General features: G+C 40.9%; 1 protein-coding gene across 2 annotated transcripts in view; it reads left to right on the forward strand.

Annotated features, from left to right (window-relative positions):
- The window catches only part of adamts17.S (ADAM metallopeptidase with thrombospondin type 1 motif 17 S homeolog), a 163,702-nt gene that overhangs the window by 97,925 nt on the left and 47,415 nt on the right, over nucleotides 1–18,362 (forward strand). For both annotated transcript variants that reach the window (XM_018255276.2, XM_018255277.2), the window contains exons 13-14: nucleotides 8,056–8,222; nucleotides 8,617–8,744. In XM_018255276.2, coding sequence (XP_018110765.1) covers nucleotides 8,056–8,222; nucleotides 8,617–8,744 — 295 coding nt within the window. The remainder of the gene's footprint in view (nucleotides 1–8,055; nucleotides 8,223–8,616; nucleotides 8,745–18,362) is intronic.

The raw sequence follows: 18,362 nt of genomic DNA on the forward strand, positions 1-18,362 counted from the left end.
AAAAGAACAATGGGAAGGTAACCAGATAGCAGCTCCCTAACACAAGATAACAGCTGCCTGGTAGATCTAAGAACAACCTTCAATAGTAAAAACCCATGTCCCACTGAGACACATTCAGTTACATTGAGAAGGAAAAACAGCAGCCTGCCAGAAAGCATTTCTCTCCTAAAGTGCAGGCACAAGTCACATGACCAGGGGCAGCTGGGAAATTGACAATATATCTAGCCCCATGTCAGATTTCAAAATTTAATATAAAAAAATCTGTTTGCTCTTTTGAGAAATGGCTTTCAGTGCAGAATTCTGCTGGAGCAGCACTATTAACTGATTCATTTTGAAAAAAAAATTTTTTCCCATGACAGTATCCCTTTAAGCCATGACTCCCCCCGGCCCCTCTAAACTCCTATTATTATACACCTGCAAGCAGCAGCAGGAGCCTCAGTTGTAGCTGGCCGACATCTACTGGCAAAGGGTGCTGGGATTATAAATTCAATAACACCTGGGGATTGATCAATCCAGTGACATCTGTTTGACACTGGAATTTATCCAGAGGGCGTAATTAAAAAAAAAAAAAAACAGGTTTAATACAGGTTTTAATAGAAAATGTGTTTTATGGAAGAGCTAACAAAGCTCTTTCCTCTTATTACAACAGGAGGTCTAACATTGCTGTTCCTGTCTGTCTTATGTCAGATGGTGCCCTTGTGATATTTGGTGGTTATTTTTGTTGCAGACCAGAATATTGGTGGAGGCAGTTCATAACTAATGGTAAACTTATTTGTCATACACTGATTCCCACACATAATCTGAGTCCTCTGTGTCCATCTTCCTATATGTTGTAGTTGTGACCTGTTTCTGCAATATCCACCCCAATATTCACACTAAACTCCAATACTAACTGTATGCAATGTTTGGCAAGAAAGATAAGCAAGACAGAGTCCATCTGGAAGGTACAGAGGGGTGATGATGCCATTAATGCAACTTACCTAACAATTTCCCTATGCAAAGAGTGATTTATACACACTTAAATGCATGTGGCCCAGGAGACCTTTTAAGATGTGAAGAAATCCAGTGTTCACATATGGTTATCACAGCCAAATCTTGTTAAAAATCACATTAGAACTAAAAGTAAAAAATGAGTAAATCCAGGCAGTGGGGCTAACAGGACTGTGAGGCATTTACTTTCATTGCTTCAATGTAGTGGACTGATCACTCTCTATGCTGCACATTCTTGGCTCTGATTATAGTAAATGAGCGTGTCATACAGAGTAGTCTGTGGAACCCTTGGGCAGCCTTCTCAGCCATAAAAATCCTTGGAGAAGCACTGGCCTCCAGTTGGATAGACCTGCTATAAATCATTATTTTTCTAGACTAAACAGTTATATAGTAACCCCTGTCTGTACTCTTGGCCATCTCGAAGGCTGCACATACAATAGGCTGGGAAAGAATGGATCCAGACAAAAACCCATCACCTCATTCATTCCCTGAGACTTACAAACGCCTCCTTATGGTACCGTGTAGTTTGTACTTCGATCACAGAACCATTCACACTTCAGCAACAGATCAGTTGAAGGCCGGACTTACACTTAAGGTGGCCATACACGGATAGATCCGCTCGTTTGGCGATGTCGCCAAACGAGCGGATCTCCCTCCGATATGCCCACCTTGAGGTGGGCAATATCGGGCAGATCCGATCGTGGGCCCTAGGGCCCAACGATCGGATCCTAGCATTCACAAACGGACGGTCGGATCGCGGGACCGCATCAACTAACAGATGCGGCCGCGATCCGACGGGGATTTTAAACCCATCCGATCGAGATCTGGCCGACTTTCGGCCAGATCTCGATCGGGGAAGCCCGTCGGGGGCCCCCATACACGGGCCAATAAGCTGCCGACACGGTCTGTCGGCAGCTTTTATCGGCCCGTGTATGGCCACCTTTACACTTACACTTGCAGACAGATATTTTATGAGTATTACACCACAGTCAATGTATTAAATAGATGCTGGCAGCCACAAAGGTCATATTAGAGCATGGTGTAAAATATGAGCATCCTGTTCCACCCAATATTCAGTTAACCATTTCGTCAGAGCTGAGCGTTACGTGTCCAGCCTTGTTTTATCTCTGGTTCTAGTTATAATGGAGCACAATCTTTCATTTATCCCAAGCACTGGTTCATTACTTTATTCCCCATCGTTGTCTAGGTTTGGCGTCCAGAGATATCCTAGGCAGAAGGGGTGGGAGCAAGCTCTAGACATAAGAAATGCACCCAGTTGCCTCGACTCTTTGAGCAATGGGACACTCCCATGCTTCCTTCTAAATGTCAGTTGCAATCTGCATGCTATTCACTGTCAGGTGCAAATCTTTGAAACTCTAGTATGGGGCAAAAAAAGTTGCACAGAGGTGTTATCTGAAGTTGTTCCAGCTGAGGAGTTATCTTTGCATCCCCAGGAACCCAGGTAATTATATGGCCTTTGTCACAAATAACATTTCTCCATTGGGGCAGAACAAGCTATGGCCACCTTCTCTCCGGTTGTGTTGTTACTAGAATTTTATCCAAATTTTGCCAGTTAGCACACGCACACACGCACACACAGGGCAGATACTGGCCAGACTGGAGTGTTCTACCAATGTGTGATATTATTCTAAGAGCTGGTTATGCTCATATTGGATCCAAGAGAGCTGCAGATCTTTCTCCGGTCACTTAAAGGGATACTGTCATGGGAAACATTTTTCAAAATGAATCAGTTAATAGTGCTGCTCCAGCAGAATTCTGCACTGAACTCCATTTCTCAAAAGAGCAAACAGATTTTTTTATATTCAATTTTGAAATCTGACATGGGGCTAGACATATTGTCAATTTACCAGTTGCCCCAAGTCATGTGATAAACTTCAATCACTCTTTACTGCTGTACTGCAAGTTGGAGTGATATCACCCCCCTCCCTTTTCCCCCCCAGTAGCCAAACAAAAGAACAATGGGAAGGTAACCAGATAGCAGCTCCCTAACACAAGATAACAGCTGCCTGGTAGATCTAAGAACAACACTCAATAGTAAAAATCCATGTCCCACTGAGACACATTCAGTTACATTGAGAAAAAAAAACAGCAGCCTGCCAGAAAGCATTTCTCTCCTAAAGTGCAGGCACAAGTCACATGACCAGGGGCAGCTGGGAAATTGACAAAATGTCTAGCCCCATGTCAGATTTCAAAATTGAATATAAAAAAAATCTGTTTGCTCTTTTGAGAAATGGATTTCAATGCAGAATTCTGCTGGAGTAGCACTATTAACTGATGTGTTTTGAAAAAAACATGTTTTCCAATGTCAGGATCCCTTTAATAATCTTCCTTTGCCTTACCCAGGGGCAGCCATGCTCTGGCCTCTAAAGTAGCAGAATGGCCTAGATCATTCCTGGCTCAATTCTAGAAACTCATCTGATCTGATATAGTCATCTCTAGGTTACAACTTACTCTGTCTCATGTTGGGCTAATAGCAATTAATTGCATTTGAAAGTTGTTCATCCAACACTAGTTTTTTGGTTCCCTGAAATAGTCTTCCAATTATGTAGGAAAACAATTCAAAGTAAAAAAAAAAAAAATACACATGCCCTTTCTGTGACTGACAGGCTTAAATAACACTTGGGATTGGAGTTTCCCCTGGTGAAAATGTGCAGTTTAAACCCATTCAACACTATGTTCATTTTTCCACTTTAAAATGTGATTTACAAATGCTGATTAATCATTATGCTTTCAGAATTGTTCCTTTAATTACATTAGTAGGTCGCTGAGGGAGGCTGTGAAAGCTTGGCCTTTTGCCCTCGCTTGTTTCCTCCCTCTCCGATGATAAATTCCTTTATCTCCCATCCATGTGCACATTTCTCTGCTTTCAATTGCCCTTGCTAAAATACAGCTTGTTTTGTTATTTAATAAATAAAAACAGCATTTGAAACATTAGAGACTGCCAGATACAGCTGAGCTGGGACGTTGTACAATCACATCCAAAAATCATTATTCATCTAAATATTTGTAATGATATAAAAACATTTGTTCATACCCTGGCTTTATCTTTAGGAGAACTGCATTGAAGCAGGACACGTGCCGAGCAGTGTTCCCTCTAAGGTATTGCCTCGTGTGTGAGCGCACACAACACATTTTTGTGTGTAAAAACACAACATTTAGTATTAATTCTGACCTGAACACACCGTTTTTAAATGAGAACTAAAGCTCAACTAAAGAAGTAGTCTAGAAATGTTGCACATTATGTTTTGGGTTTCTGTACCAGCCCAAGGGAACCTCAGCCCCTTAGTAGTAAAGATCTGTGTCTCCAAAGATGCCCCAGTAGCTCCCCATCTTCTTTTCCTCTGATTCACTGCATATGCTCTGTGCTGCTGTCACTTACTGAGCTTAGGGACCCATTCACAATATACAGTACACATAGAATATAAATGTCACAATATAAGGCTGATTAGTAAGAATCAGAATTTAATAATCAGCCCTGTAGCATCAGCTTATATAACAGACAAACCTCATTTCCTGCTTGAGAATTAGCGATGACCCCTAAGCTTAGCTTCTCAACAGCTGCTCAGAGCCCACTGAGCATGTGAGTGTCACAGACACTTTCCAAGATGGTGACCCCCTGTGACAAGTTTGAAGTCCTGGATCATTGCTGCTATTGACAAGCTGAAACTTTAGACTGGTGCAATAAGCTTAGTATGTAAAATATGGCATTTTAACCATATTTATTTTAGGGTTTAGTTTTCCTTTAAAAACTGCACTCACAAGTTTAAAATGTGCGCACGGGAGATTTTTTTTTTTTTTGTGCCGATTTCTTCCTTCCTGCTAGGGAAGCAGTGGATCCAGGATTCGGCCTTTTTCAGCAGGATTCGGTCAAATCCTTCTGTCCGGTCAAACTGAATTATATGCAATGTAGGGGCGGAGAGGGAAATTGCGTGACTTTTCACACAAAAAAAGGAAGTAAAAAAATGTTCGGGTTTGGTATTCGGCCGAATATTTTGCGAAGGATTCGGGAGTTCGGCCGAATCTAAAATAGTGGATTCGGTGCATCCCTAATTCCTACAGTTCCCGCTGAGCTGCGAGATTTTTGGTTGACCTGTGGGCAAAACTAAGGGGCACCAATATCGGCTTTTTAAAATGAACTCATTAATCATGAAACTCGCTTCTAATGCAGCAGAGCAAATTTTGTCATTATTAGTGATGGGCGAATTTGTTTTGATTTGCCGAAAAATTTCGCGGGAAATTCACGTAACGGGGAAAAATTAGTGAATGGGCGTTAAAATTATTTTGATGCGCATCAATTTCGCCACCCACAACAATTGTTAAGTCAATGAGTCAATTTTGACACATGACAATGTTTATGCACACGACTATTCTGTTGCGCCCAAATTTTTTTCGACACAGCGGATTTTTCACTGTGAATTTTCACAGCAGTTTTGCAAATATATTCACCGGCGGTGAAACACAGAAATTGACGCCTGCAGAATTTATTCACCCATCACTAGTCATTAGCATTTTCTAGATTGAGAAAAGTTTGTGAAAATTGCTCATCGTTGCCAGAGACTTAGAATTCTTAATAACGGAAACACCTAAACATTGCTAAACAGCAACTAAATTGATTTGTAAGACAAAAAAATATTTTTCTTGTGATCAAATTCATTTTTTTTATCACCTCAACCTTTGCTTATATCTGACTGATGGAATTGGTGTGATTGGAAATGGGGAAACAGCCAGTCACTGATCCTGCGTCTCTGCAGTTGGGCAGATTTATCAATCCACGGTTTGTCCAAATAAGGAGGGATTTCTCGAAAGCCGACACCATTGAATCAGTGTATAAACAAAGTGTGTATTTATCAGTACAAATATTTATAGAGAAAGTACTGTTGCTACTAGTTGTACTTTATGTTCTAGATAACCTTGCAAGGCATGTCCTGGCTCAGACCCTTCATTCTCTGGAGTTCTTATTTTTAAAGACTGCAGCAGCCATTGTAGTGTAAGTTTTTTCCTGCAGAATTAGTGGAAGCAGCACAAGAGGCGGCATCAGGGCAGACTGAGTAATGTCCTATGAAGCGAGCCGGCTGCCAAAGGAACGTTGGAGTTCAGTGCAGCAGGTGTCTCTGGGCCATGTTTTCTACTGCTTTCCAATGCACATTTCAAATGAAAAAAAAAACAGGACAGGGTTACAAGGGAGTGTTGGCAAAACAACATGTAGCTTGCAAAGGTTAATTGCTCAATCGGGTGCCACGTAGGGATGGGGTTAAAGCTTCACACAGGCACAGCAGGGTATTCGGCTCCTTCAACCAAGTACATTAGGGATGTCCAGTATGTCGTTCTCCATGTTATTGAACTAAAACGTTCTGAATCCCCCTCCGGCACTTGTCACTCAACAGCTAAAAATCTCATATGTCAGTTATTGCACAGTGTCTTCATTCTTGTACGTTTAATAAGGATATTTATTCTGGCCAGTTGATCCCTTGTGCAGTGTAGTGCCCAGACCCAAGCACACATTCTGCTGTAATATTGTGAGCAGGATAACATTACAAGAGGGGTGTGCATATCAACACTTGCAGCACGATGTTCTGGACCAAAATGTACATGTAGAACACACCACTTAAGCTAGGGGAGGGAATGGAATATTTTTTTAGGCTAAGGGTAGAGTCAAGGTGTGAGTGGATTACAATCACAATGGACTGTGAGCGTGGGTTTCATAGCTAACCTGAGGCTCATTAGCCAGCTCAAGTTGTCTCAGCTTGCTAGCAGTTAAAATTGCCATTAATAATGCTTGTTAAGAGCAACAGGCTACCAATAGCCATATAATTTCTCCCCCTTGATCCAATGTCTAGTGACAGTAAAAAATATATGAAGGGAAACTAAAGCTTAACTATAGAAGTAGGCTAGAATTTGTGTACATTATATTTTGGGCTTTTGTACCAGTCCAAGGCAACCACAGCCCTTTAGCAGTAAAGACTCAATATACAGTACACATAGAATGTTGCAGACACTTTCCAATATGGTGACCCCCTGGGACAAGTTTGAAGTCCTGGATCATTGCTGCTATTGAGAAGCTGAAAATTCAGGCTGCTGCAAATGTCAGTATATAAAACATGCCATTTTTAGCTATATTCATTTTTAGGGTTTAGTTCTCCTTTAAGGCCAAATCTATAGGTGTAAGCTTTTAAAAGGCCTCATGTACCAACCTGTTTTCTGTAGATGTTATACATATTTACACTGTTAATGCAGCTCATTGTTGTAGCAATTTCCTGTGCCCATTGTGCCTATGCAAGTTACCAGCCCATGTCTATTTATTTTTCCTTATTAATGGCATTACCTTAAAGTATTAGTATTTTACCAGTCTAGCCAATAGAATTGCAGGTGGCAGCCCTGTGTAGGATACTATTAAAACTATAATTTAGCTGGGAAAAAAAAAACCTTCTAATCTTCAATCTATTTGGCTACATTTAACCAGATTTGATAACACACCCTTTAACAGTGTATTCTTTTTGTAATCTCTTCAGGGCAGGGACTCCACCCCAATTGTGTACTGAAAATCCTAGCATTTAAGTATTCATTCCCACTGTCTAATTTATAATAAGGACACCCCTGTTTGTTTTTTAAGGTGGCCATAGACCTACAGATTTCACCCTTGTATCAGACGAACAATCGAGTCACAATCTTCCGACCTGCCACTAACCATTCAGATTAAATAAAGCAGTGAAAGAACAAATCAGATGATGTTCTGGTCGTGGCGGCAATCGTACGCAAGTTGTGTCTGAAAAATTCTAGTGACAGTCACGCACTGATGTCGTCAGATAGGCAATAGATGCAGAGAAATTATCATTAGCCAACAGAAATCTTTTAACCTGTCTGATCGTCTAAACGACCAATTGCCGTGGTACAAAAAATGTCGGGACGATCCACACACGATACAGATTTACAGTCTCCGTAACTCAGACTTGTAGTAAACTTGGAAGTTGAAATACAGACTATCTCTGCACAGCAAAAGCTCAGGGTACAACTACACCTAATTCCTGATCTGCTGTTTCATTCCAGCCCGGGGCCTGGAGGTCGCAGTTGCCGAGGTGCTAGTGTTGAGCACATGGTTTGTGAGAACTTGCCCTGTCCAAAGGGAGTCTCCAGCTTCCGAGATCATCAGTGTCAGTCCCACGATCGCAGCAGTAACAAGAAAAAAAGCCCCCTCACAGCTGTCATCATTGATGGTATGAGTGTTTACATATTTCTCCTATTGGTTTTGTGTCCTTACTCTAGAAAAGCTCCAAATTACGGGAAGGCCATTTACCATAGACTCCATTTTAATCAATTAAGTATAATCTTTAAAAATGATTTCCTTTTTCTCTGTAATAATGAAACAGTACATTGTACTTGATCCCAGCTAAGATTAATCCTTGAAGGCAAAATTAAGGTTTAATTCATTTTAAATAATTTTTTAGTAGACTTAATCTCCAAAATAGGTGTGGAAAGTCAAATTTCGGAAAGCCCCCTAAACTAGAAAAAACTCAGGTCCCAAGCTTTCTGAATAGTCTTCTAATTCAAGCCTGTCTTCTTCTATCGCTTTCTTGACCTGCTCATGCTCCAAAGTTTTTTCTTTTCTAGACAGACCATGTGAGCTTTTCTGCACCCCTGTGGGTCGCGACGCACCAGTGCTGATGGCAGACAGAGTCCAGGATGGAACACCTTGTGGTCCTTATGAGACTGATCTCTGCGTTCATGGCAGGTGCCAGGTGGAGTAGCTCACCAGTGTTTATCAACCTCATCTTCATTTACATTTCCTACTTTATGTCACATAGGTATAAACAGCAATGGTAAAATTTAGGGATGCACAGAATCCACTATTTTGCATTCGTCCGAACCTCCGAATCCTTTGTGAAAGATTTGTCCGGATACCATGGGAAGGGGAAACATTTTTTACTTCCTTGTTTTGTGACAAAAAGTCACACGATTTCCCTCCGCCCCTAATTTGCATATGCATATCCCTAGTAAAATTACCCATAAAAATTAATAATAAACAGTAAGGGAGGTGTTGCCTGTCACTCAGCAAATTGCAGCTGTGTGCTCTTGCCCCCCCATAAGCATCATAAGCTTAAAGGGATTCTGTTATGATTTTTATGATGTAGTTTTTATTTCTAAATCTGTTTACACTGCAAATAACTAACATTCCTAATCCACCAAGTGTATTTTTTTTTTATTTATGTACAAAACCAGCTCTAATCCCAGAAAGTAAAACATTTTTAGCCTGGTTATGTAAACCCCAGGTCCGTCACTTTTAGACATTTTGAGGCAAATTCGCTAATGGGCGAAGCAGCTAACGCTAGCGCAAATTCGCCAACGCGACGTCATTTCGTTACTTCGCCGATTTACTAACGGGTGCTGGCGTAAATTTGCTAGCGAAGTGGACCTACTCTAGCACTACTTCGCACCCTTACGCCAGGCGATGTTGTGCTCTGGCGAAGGGACATAACTACGCTAATTCACTAACTTGCGGATTTTACTGAACGTTACCTCTTGCGCCAGACTTGCCTTTGCCACCTCAGACCAGGCGAAGTGCAATAGAGTAGATAGGGCTTGCTTCCCAAAAAACGCTGGCGTCTTTTACTTTTTTAATGTTGATAGGCTGAAAAAGATCGTAAATTTTTTTTGGGGGTACCCTCCTTCCCCTCAACATTTCCTAACATATGGCACCTAAACTATACAGTGGGCATATGTGTATGGCAATATAAAATCTCTATTTTATTTTATGAAGCTTTCCCAGGCTTGTGTAGTGTAATGTATGTGCTGCTACATATACGTCCATTGTACTTTAACTTGGCGCCGTATGCAAATTCGGCATCGATAGAGTAACTTCGATTTGCTTGATGAATTAACGCTAGCGCAACTTCACTACCTTTCACCTCCCTGAGCGCAAGTTTGGATTTTAGTGAATTAGCGGCGCCCTGACGAAACTTTGCCTGGTGAAGTCGAAGGCGTCGCTAGCGTATTTTCGGTGCTTAGTGAATTTGCCCCATAGTGTAGGTAAAATCTTGTTCTGCTGCTGGGCTGCTGGGGGAAGGGTGGGGGGCTATATCACAAAAACATGCAGAAACGAGTGAAGTTTATCGGAGCACAAGTCACATGACTGGGGGCACCTGGGAAACTAACAATATGTCTAGCCCCATGTCAGATTTAAAAGTTAAATATAGAAAAAATCTGTTTGCTTTTTTGAAAAATGGAATTCAGTGCAGAATTCTGCTGGAGCACCACCATTAACGGATGCATTTTGAAAAAGAAAAAACGTTTTCCCCATGACAGTGGTCCTTTAAGTTAGATGGTTCTATTGTCCAACTGGGACATACATACAAGGTCAGGGCACTGAAATCTATATGCTGTTTTTGTGGAACAAAGTACCAGCCTTCTGATCTACATTATCATTCTACCTATAAATAGCATTGCCATCAAGGGTCAAGTTTATAAGCCAGGCTTGAAAAACAGTTACCTGTGGCAATCATAATAATACAGTGAAGCCTTGGGGCAATCTTAGAATATTAGATGTCACCAAGAGTATATGGTTAGTGCCTTTTTAGAGGCCATGGAACTCCAAGGTGACTTCTTATATTCCATTGCATGGGTCATATTATTTTTTATATTGTACAAGTAATTATTATAATATAAATTATTCATTTAATGAGGGCGTTTTTCTTTATCAATCTTTATCAAAAAGATTGTTTGTTTTCAATTTTTTTATTTAAATTATTTAGGCTGCTGGCTCTGCACAGACCTGCTCCTCTTGGGAGCCTTTGCAATGGATGCTTCAGCGGGCAGGATTTTCAGGGAAATAAATGTATGACAGTTGGTTGGTGTGTCTAAGAGCAGAGCAGTTGGGGAAATAGGTTGTGTAAAGTTGCAACTTATAGTTGTCCCTCTCTGATGTTAGAAAGTACCAAATAAAAGGATATATTTCCCTAAGTATTGTACGCTCCTGTGCATTAGTCATTGGACCTGTGGGTACATTACTGGTTGATTTGTATGCTTTGTTCATGCTTTATGTTCATGTAGGTTCTCTTGCACTTGAGGTTCAAGCAGCATGACAGCATATGTTATTTCAGTATAGGTCCCTATTTATGACCGGTTTTTGGGTTCCCAGCCGTGTTTTCATAAACGTTTTGAACACCTTTGAACTTCTCACATGTTTGATTACAGCATTAACGCCCCCAGGCATATATTTTCCACTTTACGGAGGCCCCGTTGTGTGTCACATTGACACAACCCATATACCGTAGGTCTGAAAGCAAAATGTTATTGTATAAGATGGTCCCTTTTAACAAAAATAGAGATTTGGACGTTAGTGCTGAAATGAAAAATCAGCTCTCTGTGCCACTTAAAACACAACTCACTGACTACATCTCTTGTTATTGCAACATGTACTCTTGGCACCTGACGTGGATGCACAAACATTGTGGTAACATTGTGCCAAGGAATCTCAACTCCTTGGAAGCTGCGAGGGCCAGCAGTGTTTTGTAGTGCCGCGTGTAACTGGCGCCTGTCACAGCTTAGGAATCGGCATTGTTGCTGGCACTCTCATATCACCACTCAGAACCTCAGACATTATCTCACACTCTTATCGGGGGCATTCAATTCCTGACCTCACTTTATTATTATCCCCGGCTGCCCAGTGGACCAGCACTTTGCTTTGTGATTGGCTCCTTGAGAGCTAATCAAGGGCATTTGTTTAGGATTAGCTCTCACAGTGCTGCATTAGAGCATTTATTGAGTATAGTTCTGCACCTAAGGGCACTTACAAATGGCCAGTTTTTACCTGCACTCCCCTGCGTTGCGTTTTCTTCTGTTCAGCCGCAGGGGAGCGCAGGAGTAGACGCATTTTGAAGGGGGCTGTACTCACACAGACGCATGTATGTGCAGAACGCAGGTGAAATGCAACATGCTGTGTCCCAACTTGCTGAGTCCCAACCTGTGTTTGGCGTTTAAATGCATCTGTGAGTACAGCCCCCTTCAAAATAATTGACTGTGTCTACTCCTGTGCTCCCCTGCGGCTGAGCAGAAGAAAGTGCAACGCAGCGGAGCGCAGGTAAAAACTGGCCATTTGTAAGAGCCCTTTAAGGATCAGTAACATGAAAAAATTTGTTAGTATAGAACAAAAAAAAAACACAAAAACAAATTAAATGTTTACCAAAACTCCGCTTGCACTCCAAAGGTGACACAGCCACCATCCATCATGCGGTGCTCGATTTCTCCTCTCTGGCTATCTCCTATAAGGAAAGGAAGAGAAATCAAGCGATGTGCGATGGATCAACTTTTCTGAAGAGGAGCGCAAGCAGAGTTTCGGTAAGTTATTTCTTAATAAAGATTAGGGGCCGATTCACTAACTTCGAGTGAAGGATTCGAAGGTAAAAAACTTTGAATTTTTTTTGGGCTACTTCGACCTTCTACTACGACTTCGAATCGAAGGATTCGCAGTAAAAATCGTTCGACTATTCGACCATTCGATAGTCGAAGTACTGTCTCTTTAAAAAAAAAAACTTTGACCCCCTAGTTCGCCATCTAAAAGCTACCGAAGTCAATGTTAACCTATGGGGAAGGTCCCCATAGGCTTGCCTAACTTTTTTTGATCAAAGGATATTCCTTCGATCGTTGGATTAAAATCCTTCGAATCATTCGATTCGAAGGATTTTATCGTTCGATCGAAGGAATTATCCTTCGATCGTTTGATCGAACTATCTGCGCTAAATCCTTCGACTTCGATATTCGAAGTCGAAGGATTTTAATTCCTAGTCGAATATCGAGGGTTAATTAACCCTCGATATTCGACCCTTAGTGAATCGGCCCCTTAGTGATTTAAAAGTTTAATCTGTCCTTGTGGTTTTTTTCGTTCTCCACTAATGAATTTTTTTAATTTATTTTTTAAAAATTATGTAACTGGTCCTTCCATGGAAAACTTTTCTTTGAACAGCTGGAGATGTTTATGGCAAAGGAACAGCTTGGATTTCTAATTCTATGGATTTGGGGTTTGAGGGCGAAATGAGGGAAGTTCTGAGCTGAAGGCTTTATCATTATTCATTTTTTAGCCCCCCCCCTACTGTGCACATTATGGGTGGTGGGTGAACAAATGACACTAGGTTAATTTATTTATTCCTTTAGGAGTTTTGGTTTGTGTTATATATGAAATCGAGGCCAATGTTCTAATGCTTTACTTAATTGCGCTTTCATTAATTTAGCTGCATATTTGTGCAATCACCTAGAGGCTGGAGCAGGTCTGGCCAACCTACGGCACTCCAGATGTTCCAGATCTACAACTCCTATTGTATCTCAAAACAGTTAAGCAGTTAATTGAACAATATCTCAAAATTCAGCGGTTACCTGTTTCTAGGCTAGAGGCATATACACAGTGAATGTTTTTGCCTATGACTTGCTGGCTGCAGTGGGTTCTTTGTAGTAGAGCTTGAGTCCATTGGTGTGCTGCTGCCCTTGTAGGTTCATTTCAGTAGATTTCTCATTTATTGTATTGCCTTTTTTTTTTCTTCAAGCAGCATGCATTCAATTTAAACATTTTTCCAGTTATTTTTGGTGCAAAGTGCTATTTTTTGGGGGGTTTGACATACAACCTGTCCAGCTGTAATTTTGGAGCAAGAATCATTTCTGGAATAAAGTGATTTATTAATTATCATGTAGCTTTCATTCCTTCACTTTCTGTGTCGGGTCTTACCAGCTTTGTGTGGCCCATAGTATTGTGGCTCCTTTCTGCATTGGCTCTTTGTATCTCTAACTGTTATGTACAAGCAAGTTCAGTGGTAGTTATGCAGTTTAGGTATGCTTGATAATTCTGTTATTTATCTTTATCTTTATCTGGGGCTCTGCGACTTGTGAGAATACTTGACTGCAGTTCTGGATTTTATTCTAGAGATTATGGCAGGCACTCCATCCAGGAGATCCTCCCAGACCAGATGTATAATATCATCAGAGAGCATAAGCTCGACTTTATACATTTTCATGTGTTCTTCCCTTACTGATGAATCTTTAAGCAAGTGATGGGTATCTACATCAAGTCTTATTTGATTTTACCAGGTTGGTCTATGGTGATCTCTTGGAATACCTGCCATATATCAAATGAAATTCACTTAAAGGGGAGGTATGTTATAGAATCTTAAGATAAGTTTTAATTAGTTTTCATCATTAATTTTTTATAGTTCATGAATTATTTGCTTTGTTCTTCTTTTTTTCAAATTGGGGGGGGGGGGGTCACTAACCCCATCTAAAAAAAATGCTCTGTAAGGCTACACATTTATCGTTATTAAGCTCCCTAAACTGTAAGCTTAGGGCAGTGCACCTGGACCCCCCAAAGTACATGTCGGTGATTTTTCTTATTGTAGAGATCTTGCTTTAGCTCATTGGAGCCCTGACATAATGACGGTGGAATAAAACGTGGTCAAAGTTCTAGTAACAGTTAGCAACCAATCACCAGGTAACATTACTGCTCTGATGTTTGAAAGCAAACACCTGGTTGATTACTAGACCTACAGTAGATGTTGTACCTGTTATTAGATCACATTTCTTATGCTCCTGCAGTGGTTATGTTGACTTATTTAAATGTTGTAAAGCGCTTTGAGTCCAGGCCTGGATTTGTAAGAAAAATCCAAGTTTGGACTCAAAGCAGTTTATGCCCAGGCCTTAGGTTGGCTCAATTTTAGGGTCGGCATGCTGCCCAGTTGCATTTGCTTTTATTCTGTAACCCGAGGAGCAGTGGCGGAACTACCAGGGGAGCAGGGGGTGCGAGTGGGTCTGGGCCCTCACACCCCTTAGGGGCAGCCCGTGCGCCACTGAAAATGCGGCCGTACTGCTGAGGAGGATCAAACATGTGAGGAGGGGTATAAGGCAGCTGATGGGTGGCCATGGGTACTTTGGCCAAGTGTATATTATGTAAACATTGTTTATATTTCTTAAATCTGGGTCTGTTGCAGTAGTGTTTTTTCCCAGTGGCATTTTTGAATTTTACATTCAAAAACTGGGAGCCAAAATGTACCTATTATAGCTATTACACTGTAGATTTGTTTGCCAATTGCCACCCCTTTAAATCTTGAAACTTGGCTTGGGGCATCTATTCTGTGGCTTTAAAACTGTTGTGGCTGTTGGCTCCATACTGTGTTTTCTGCACTAGCAGAGCCGAATTTCCAGTTTAAAAACCGGAAAGTCGGCTCTTAAAGTTACAGGAGGTGGCTTTTTGCCGCCACTTGTAACTGGCCGTTTACTGCCGCCTGAGGCAAAGTGCTCACCTTGCCTCATGGCAGGAACGGCCCTGGGTGGTACCCAGGTTGGACATGCAGTTAAAGGGGTAGTTCACCTTTAAACACTTTTTTTTCAAAAGTACCCCAGAGATAAAAACTTTTTCCAATTACTTTATATTTTCATTTTTGTGATTGCTTTTCTAATATTGCAAGTGTAAAGTTTCATTTTACGCCTTCTAAAGCAGCTCTGGGAGGGGGGTCGCCGACTCGTAACTGTTAGAATTGCTACAATAGTTGCTAATATTCCACAGATGCTGCTGAGAAATGTATCAACTAATTGTATCAACTAAATGTTGCAGAATGGTAACCGTTCAGAATCTGCTCCGGATCACTGAGCTGCCAGACAGGAACATTAAACTTAAATTTTGGGAAACCGGTAAAAAATAAAAGACGGAAAGCTATTGAAAAAAGTCTTTGTTTACTGTGAACAATCTGAAAACAACTGAGCTGAAAAAAGTGTTTGGAAGAGTTGTTCACCCGGCAAACACTTTTTTCAATTCAGTTGTTTTTAGATTGTCCCCCAGAAAAAAAGACTTTTTTCAATTACTTTCCATTATTTATTTTTTACTGTTTTTCCAAAATCTAAGTTTAAAGTTGAATGTTCGTGTCTCTGGTGTTTGAGTCTGGCAGCTCAGTAATTCAGGCGCAGACTCTAAATTCTGCAACATTTAGTTGCTGAGCAGCATCTCTGGAGTATTAGCAACTATTGTATCAATTCTAATAGCGGCCTGTAGTGAAATCCAGAGATTGTGCTCAGCAGGGACAAAGATAAGAAATGTATCAACAAAATGTATCAATTTAGAACAGTTTACAGGGTCGGCGACCCCCCGTCCCAAGGCTACTTTGGAAAGTGAAAATTGACACTTATAGAAAAGACGTTACACGTAGAAAATCATTTGAAAAATTCGTTATTTCTGGTGATCTATCTGAAAACAACTAGTTGTTTGAAGGTGAACCACTCCTTTGAGAAAATCTGTTGGATATGTTGATTGATGCACGCTATAACTTCAGTATAAGTAAAAAAGCTAAACACAATGACAGATTGCTGCTGATAGTTACACGTAGCTTCTGCATAATAGTTGTGTATCTGTTTCAGATTTATTTGCCACTTGCCAGTGATGCTCAGGGCTTTACTGTCTAAAACAAACAGTCCGACATTTAGTCCAATAAGTAATTGCAAAAATTTGTTCCTTTAAGCGCAGCCATAAACAACAACAAGATGCAGGGAAAAAAACCCCTCTCTTAATTATAAGCAATAATTAATTTTTTCGTTGATGTCTGTAGTCCGCACCTTGTGACCTAGTGCGAATCTCGCTGCAAGCGCCGCGAATATGGCAAGCGTTCTGCAACCACAGATACGATGTCTGTGCCCCTACTCGTTTTCCCACTTCATTTCATACAGTACATTGCCTGTAACTATACACTCAGATCAAGTCTATGAGGCTCATTTACTAAGATCAGCGCAACACACAACTTGATCACCGGCAAGCCATGTTGTGTTATTAATCGCACACATTGGAAAAGGACTCATTGACGTACCATCTGGCATCCATAAGTGTAAATAACCCTGTGAGACGGCTAAATACAATCACATGTGGGAGACATTAGGAACTACGTCAACTCACCAAGATGTTTCTGGCTTAATTTGGGTCAAAGAGCTGACCTTGTTTGTTTCATGCCCCCAGAAACAAGGCTGATAATGTTTTGCCTAATTCTTCATATTGCTCCCAGGTTGCAATTAGATTAAACCTCTTGTGTGTGAGTAAAAATTAGCAGCAATTCAAGGCTCTTCTGCATTTTAATGCCTGCGTGGGACAGCTGTTTGGGGTTTGTTGCGAGTTATAACACTCAGCAGCTGGAGGACTGCAATTTTAGCTTAATTCCAGTTATGAGCAGCCTTGGTTATTGGCTAAATAAGGATGCTGGGACATGGAGGTTGTTAGTTAAAGGAAAACTATACCCCCAGAATGAATACTGAAGCAATAGAAAACTGGAATATGTATTTAAGTAAATATTGCCCTTTTACATCTCTTGCCTTGAACCATGCCTCAGAGATCACCTGACCAAAAATACTGCAGCTCTAACTATAAAGGTGGCCATAGACACACAGATCGTGTGTGGCGTGTGCCGACATTTTTCATCCGGCGAGATCTGTCGTTTGGTCGATCAGTCAGGTTTGATTTTGACCCGACCAATCCCGCCGGAGCCCAATCCGATTACCTCCGATATAGCCATGTTTGTTAATGGCATATCGGGGAAAGATCCGCTCGTTTGGCCACATCTTTGCATCTATGGCCACCTAACAGGAAGAAGTGTAGAAGCAAAAGACAGAATTCTGTCTGTTAATTGGCTCATGTGACCTAACAAGAATAGTTTGTTTGGTTTGTTTGTGTGCACCGTGAATCATACAATCCCAGGGGGCTGTCCTTATTTTTTAAAATGGCAGTTTTCTATTTATGATTTGCCAATGGCACATACTACTAGAAAAGTATATTATTATGAAAATGGTTTATTTACACAAAGCAGGGTTTTACGCATGAGCTTTATGCAATATCTTTTTATAGAGACCTACATTGTTCGGGGGGTATAGTCTTCCTTTAAACAAGTGTCAGCAGTGAGAAAGGAGGTTAATTCTACAGTTGGCTGGAGGCCAGGTCAAGGTAAAAGGACAACCTGCTACATAACTTATAACTTAACTTTATGTAAGGTACACACAGCTAATGCCTATGGCCAGGAAGCTTGGAAGCTTGACTAGCAATATGTAGTTGGAGCTGCATGTGGGATTGTATTGCAATGTTGTATTGTAGGAGATAACTATTTTCCTTAAAGAAATTGTTCAGTATAAAAATAATAACTGGGTAAAATAGATAGGCTGTGCAAAATAAAACATCTTTTCAATATAATTAGTTAGCCAAAAATGTAATGTGTAAAGGCTGGAGTGACTGGATGTCTAACATAATAGCCAGAACACTACTTCCTGCTTTGCAGCGCTCTTGGTTTTCACTGATTGGTTACAGGCAGTAACCAATCAGAGACTTGAGGGGGGGCACATGGGTCATAACTGTTGCT

Source organism: Xenopus laevis, chromosome 3S (genome assembly GCF_017654675.1).
Source record: "Xenopus laevis strain J_2021 chromosome 3S, Xenopus_laevis_v10.1, whole genome shotgun sequence".
Lineage (NCBI taxonomy): Eukaryota > Metazoa > Chordata > Amphibia > Anura > Pipidae > Xenopus > Xenopus laevis.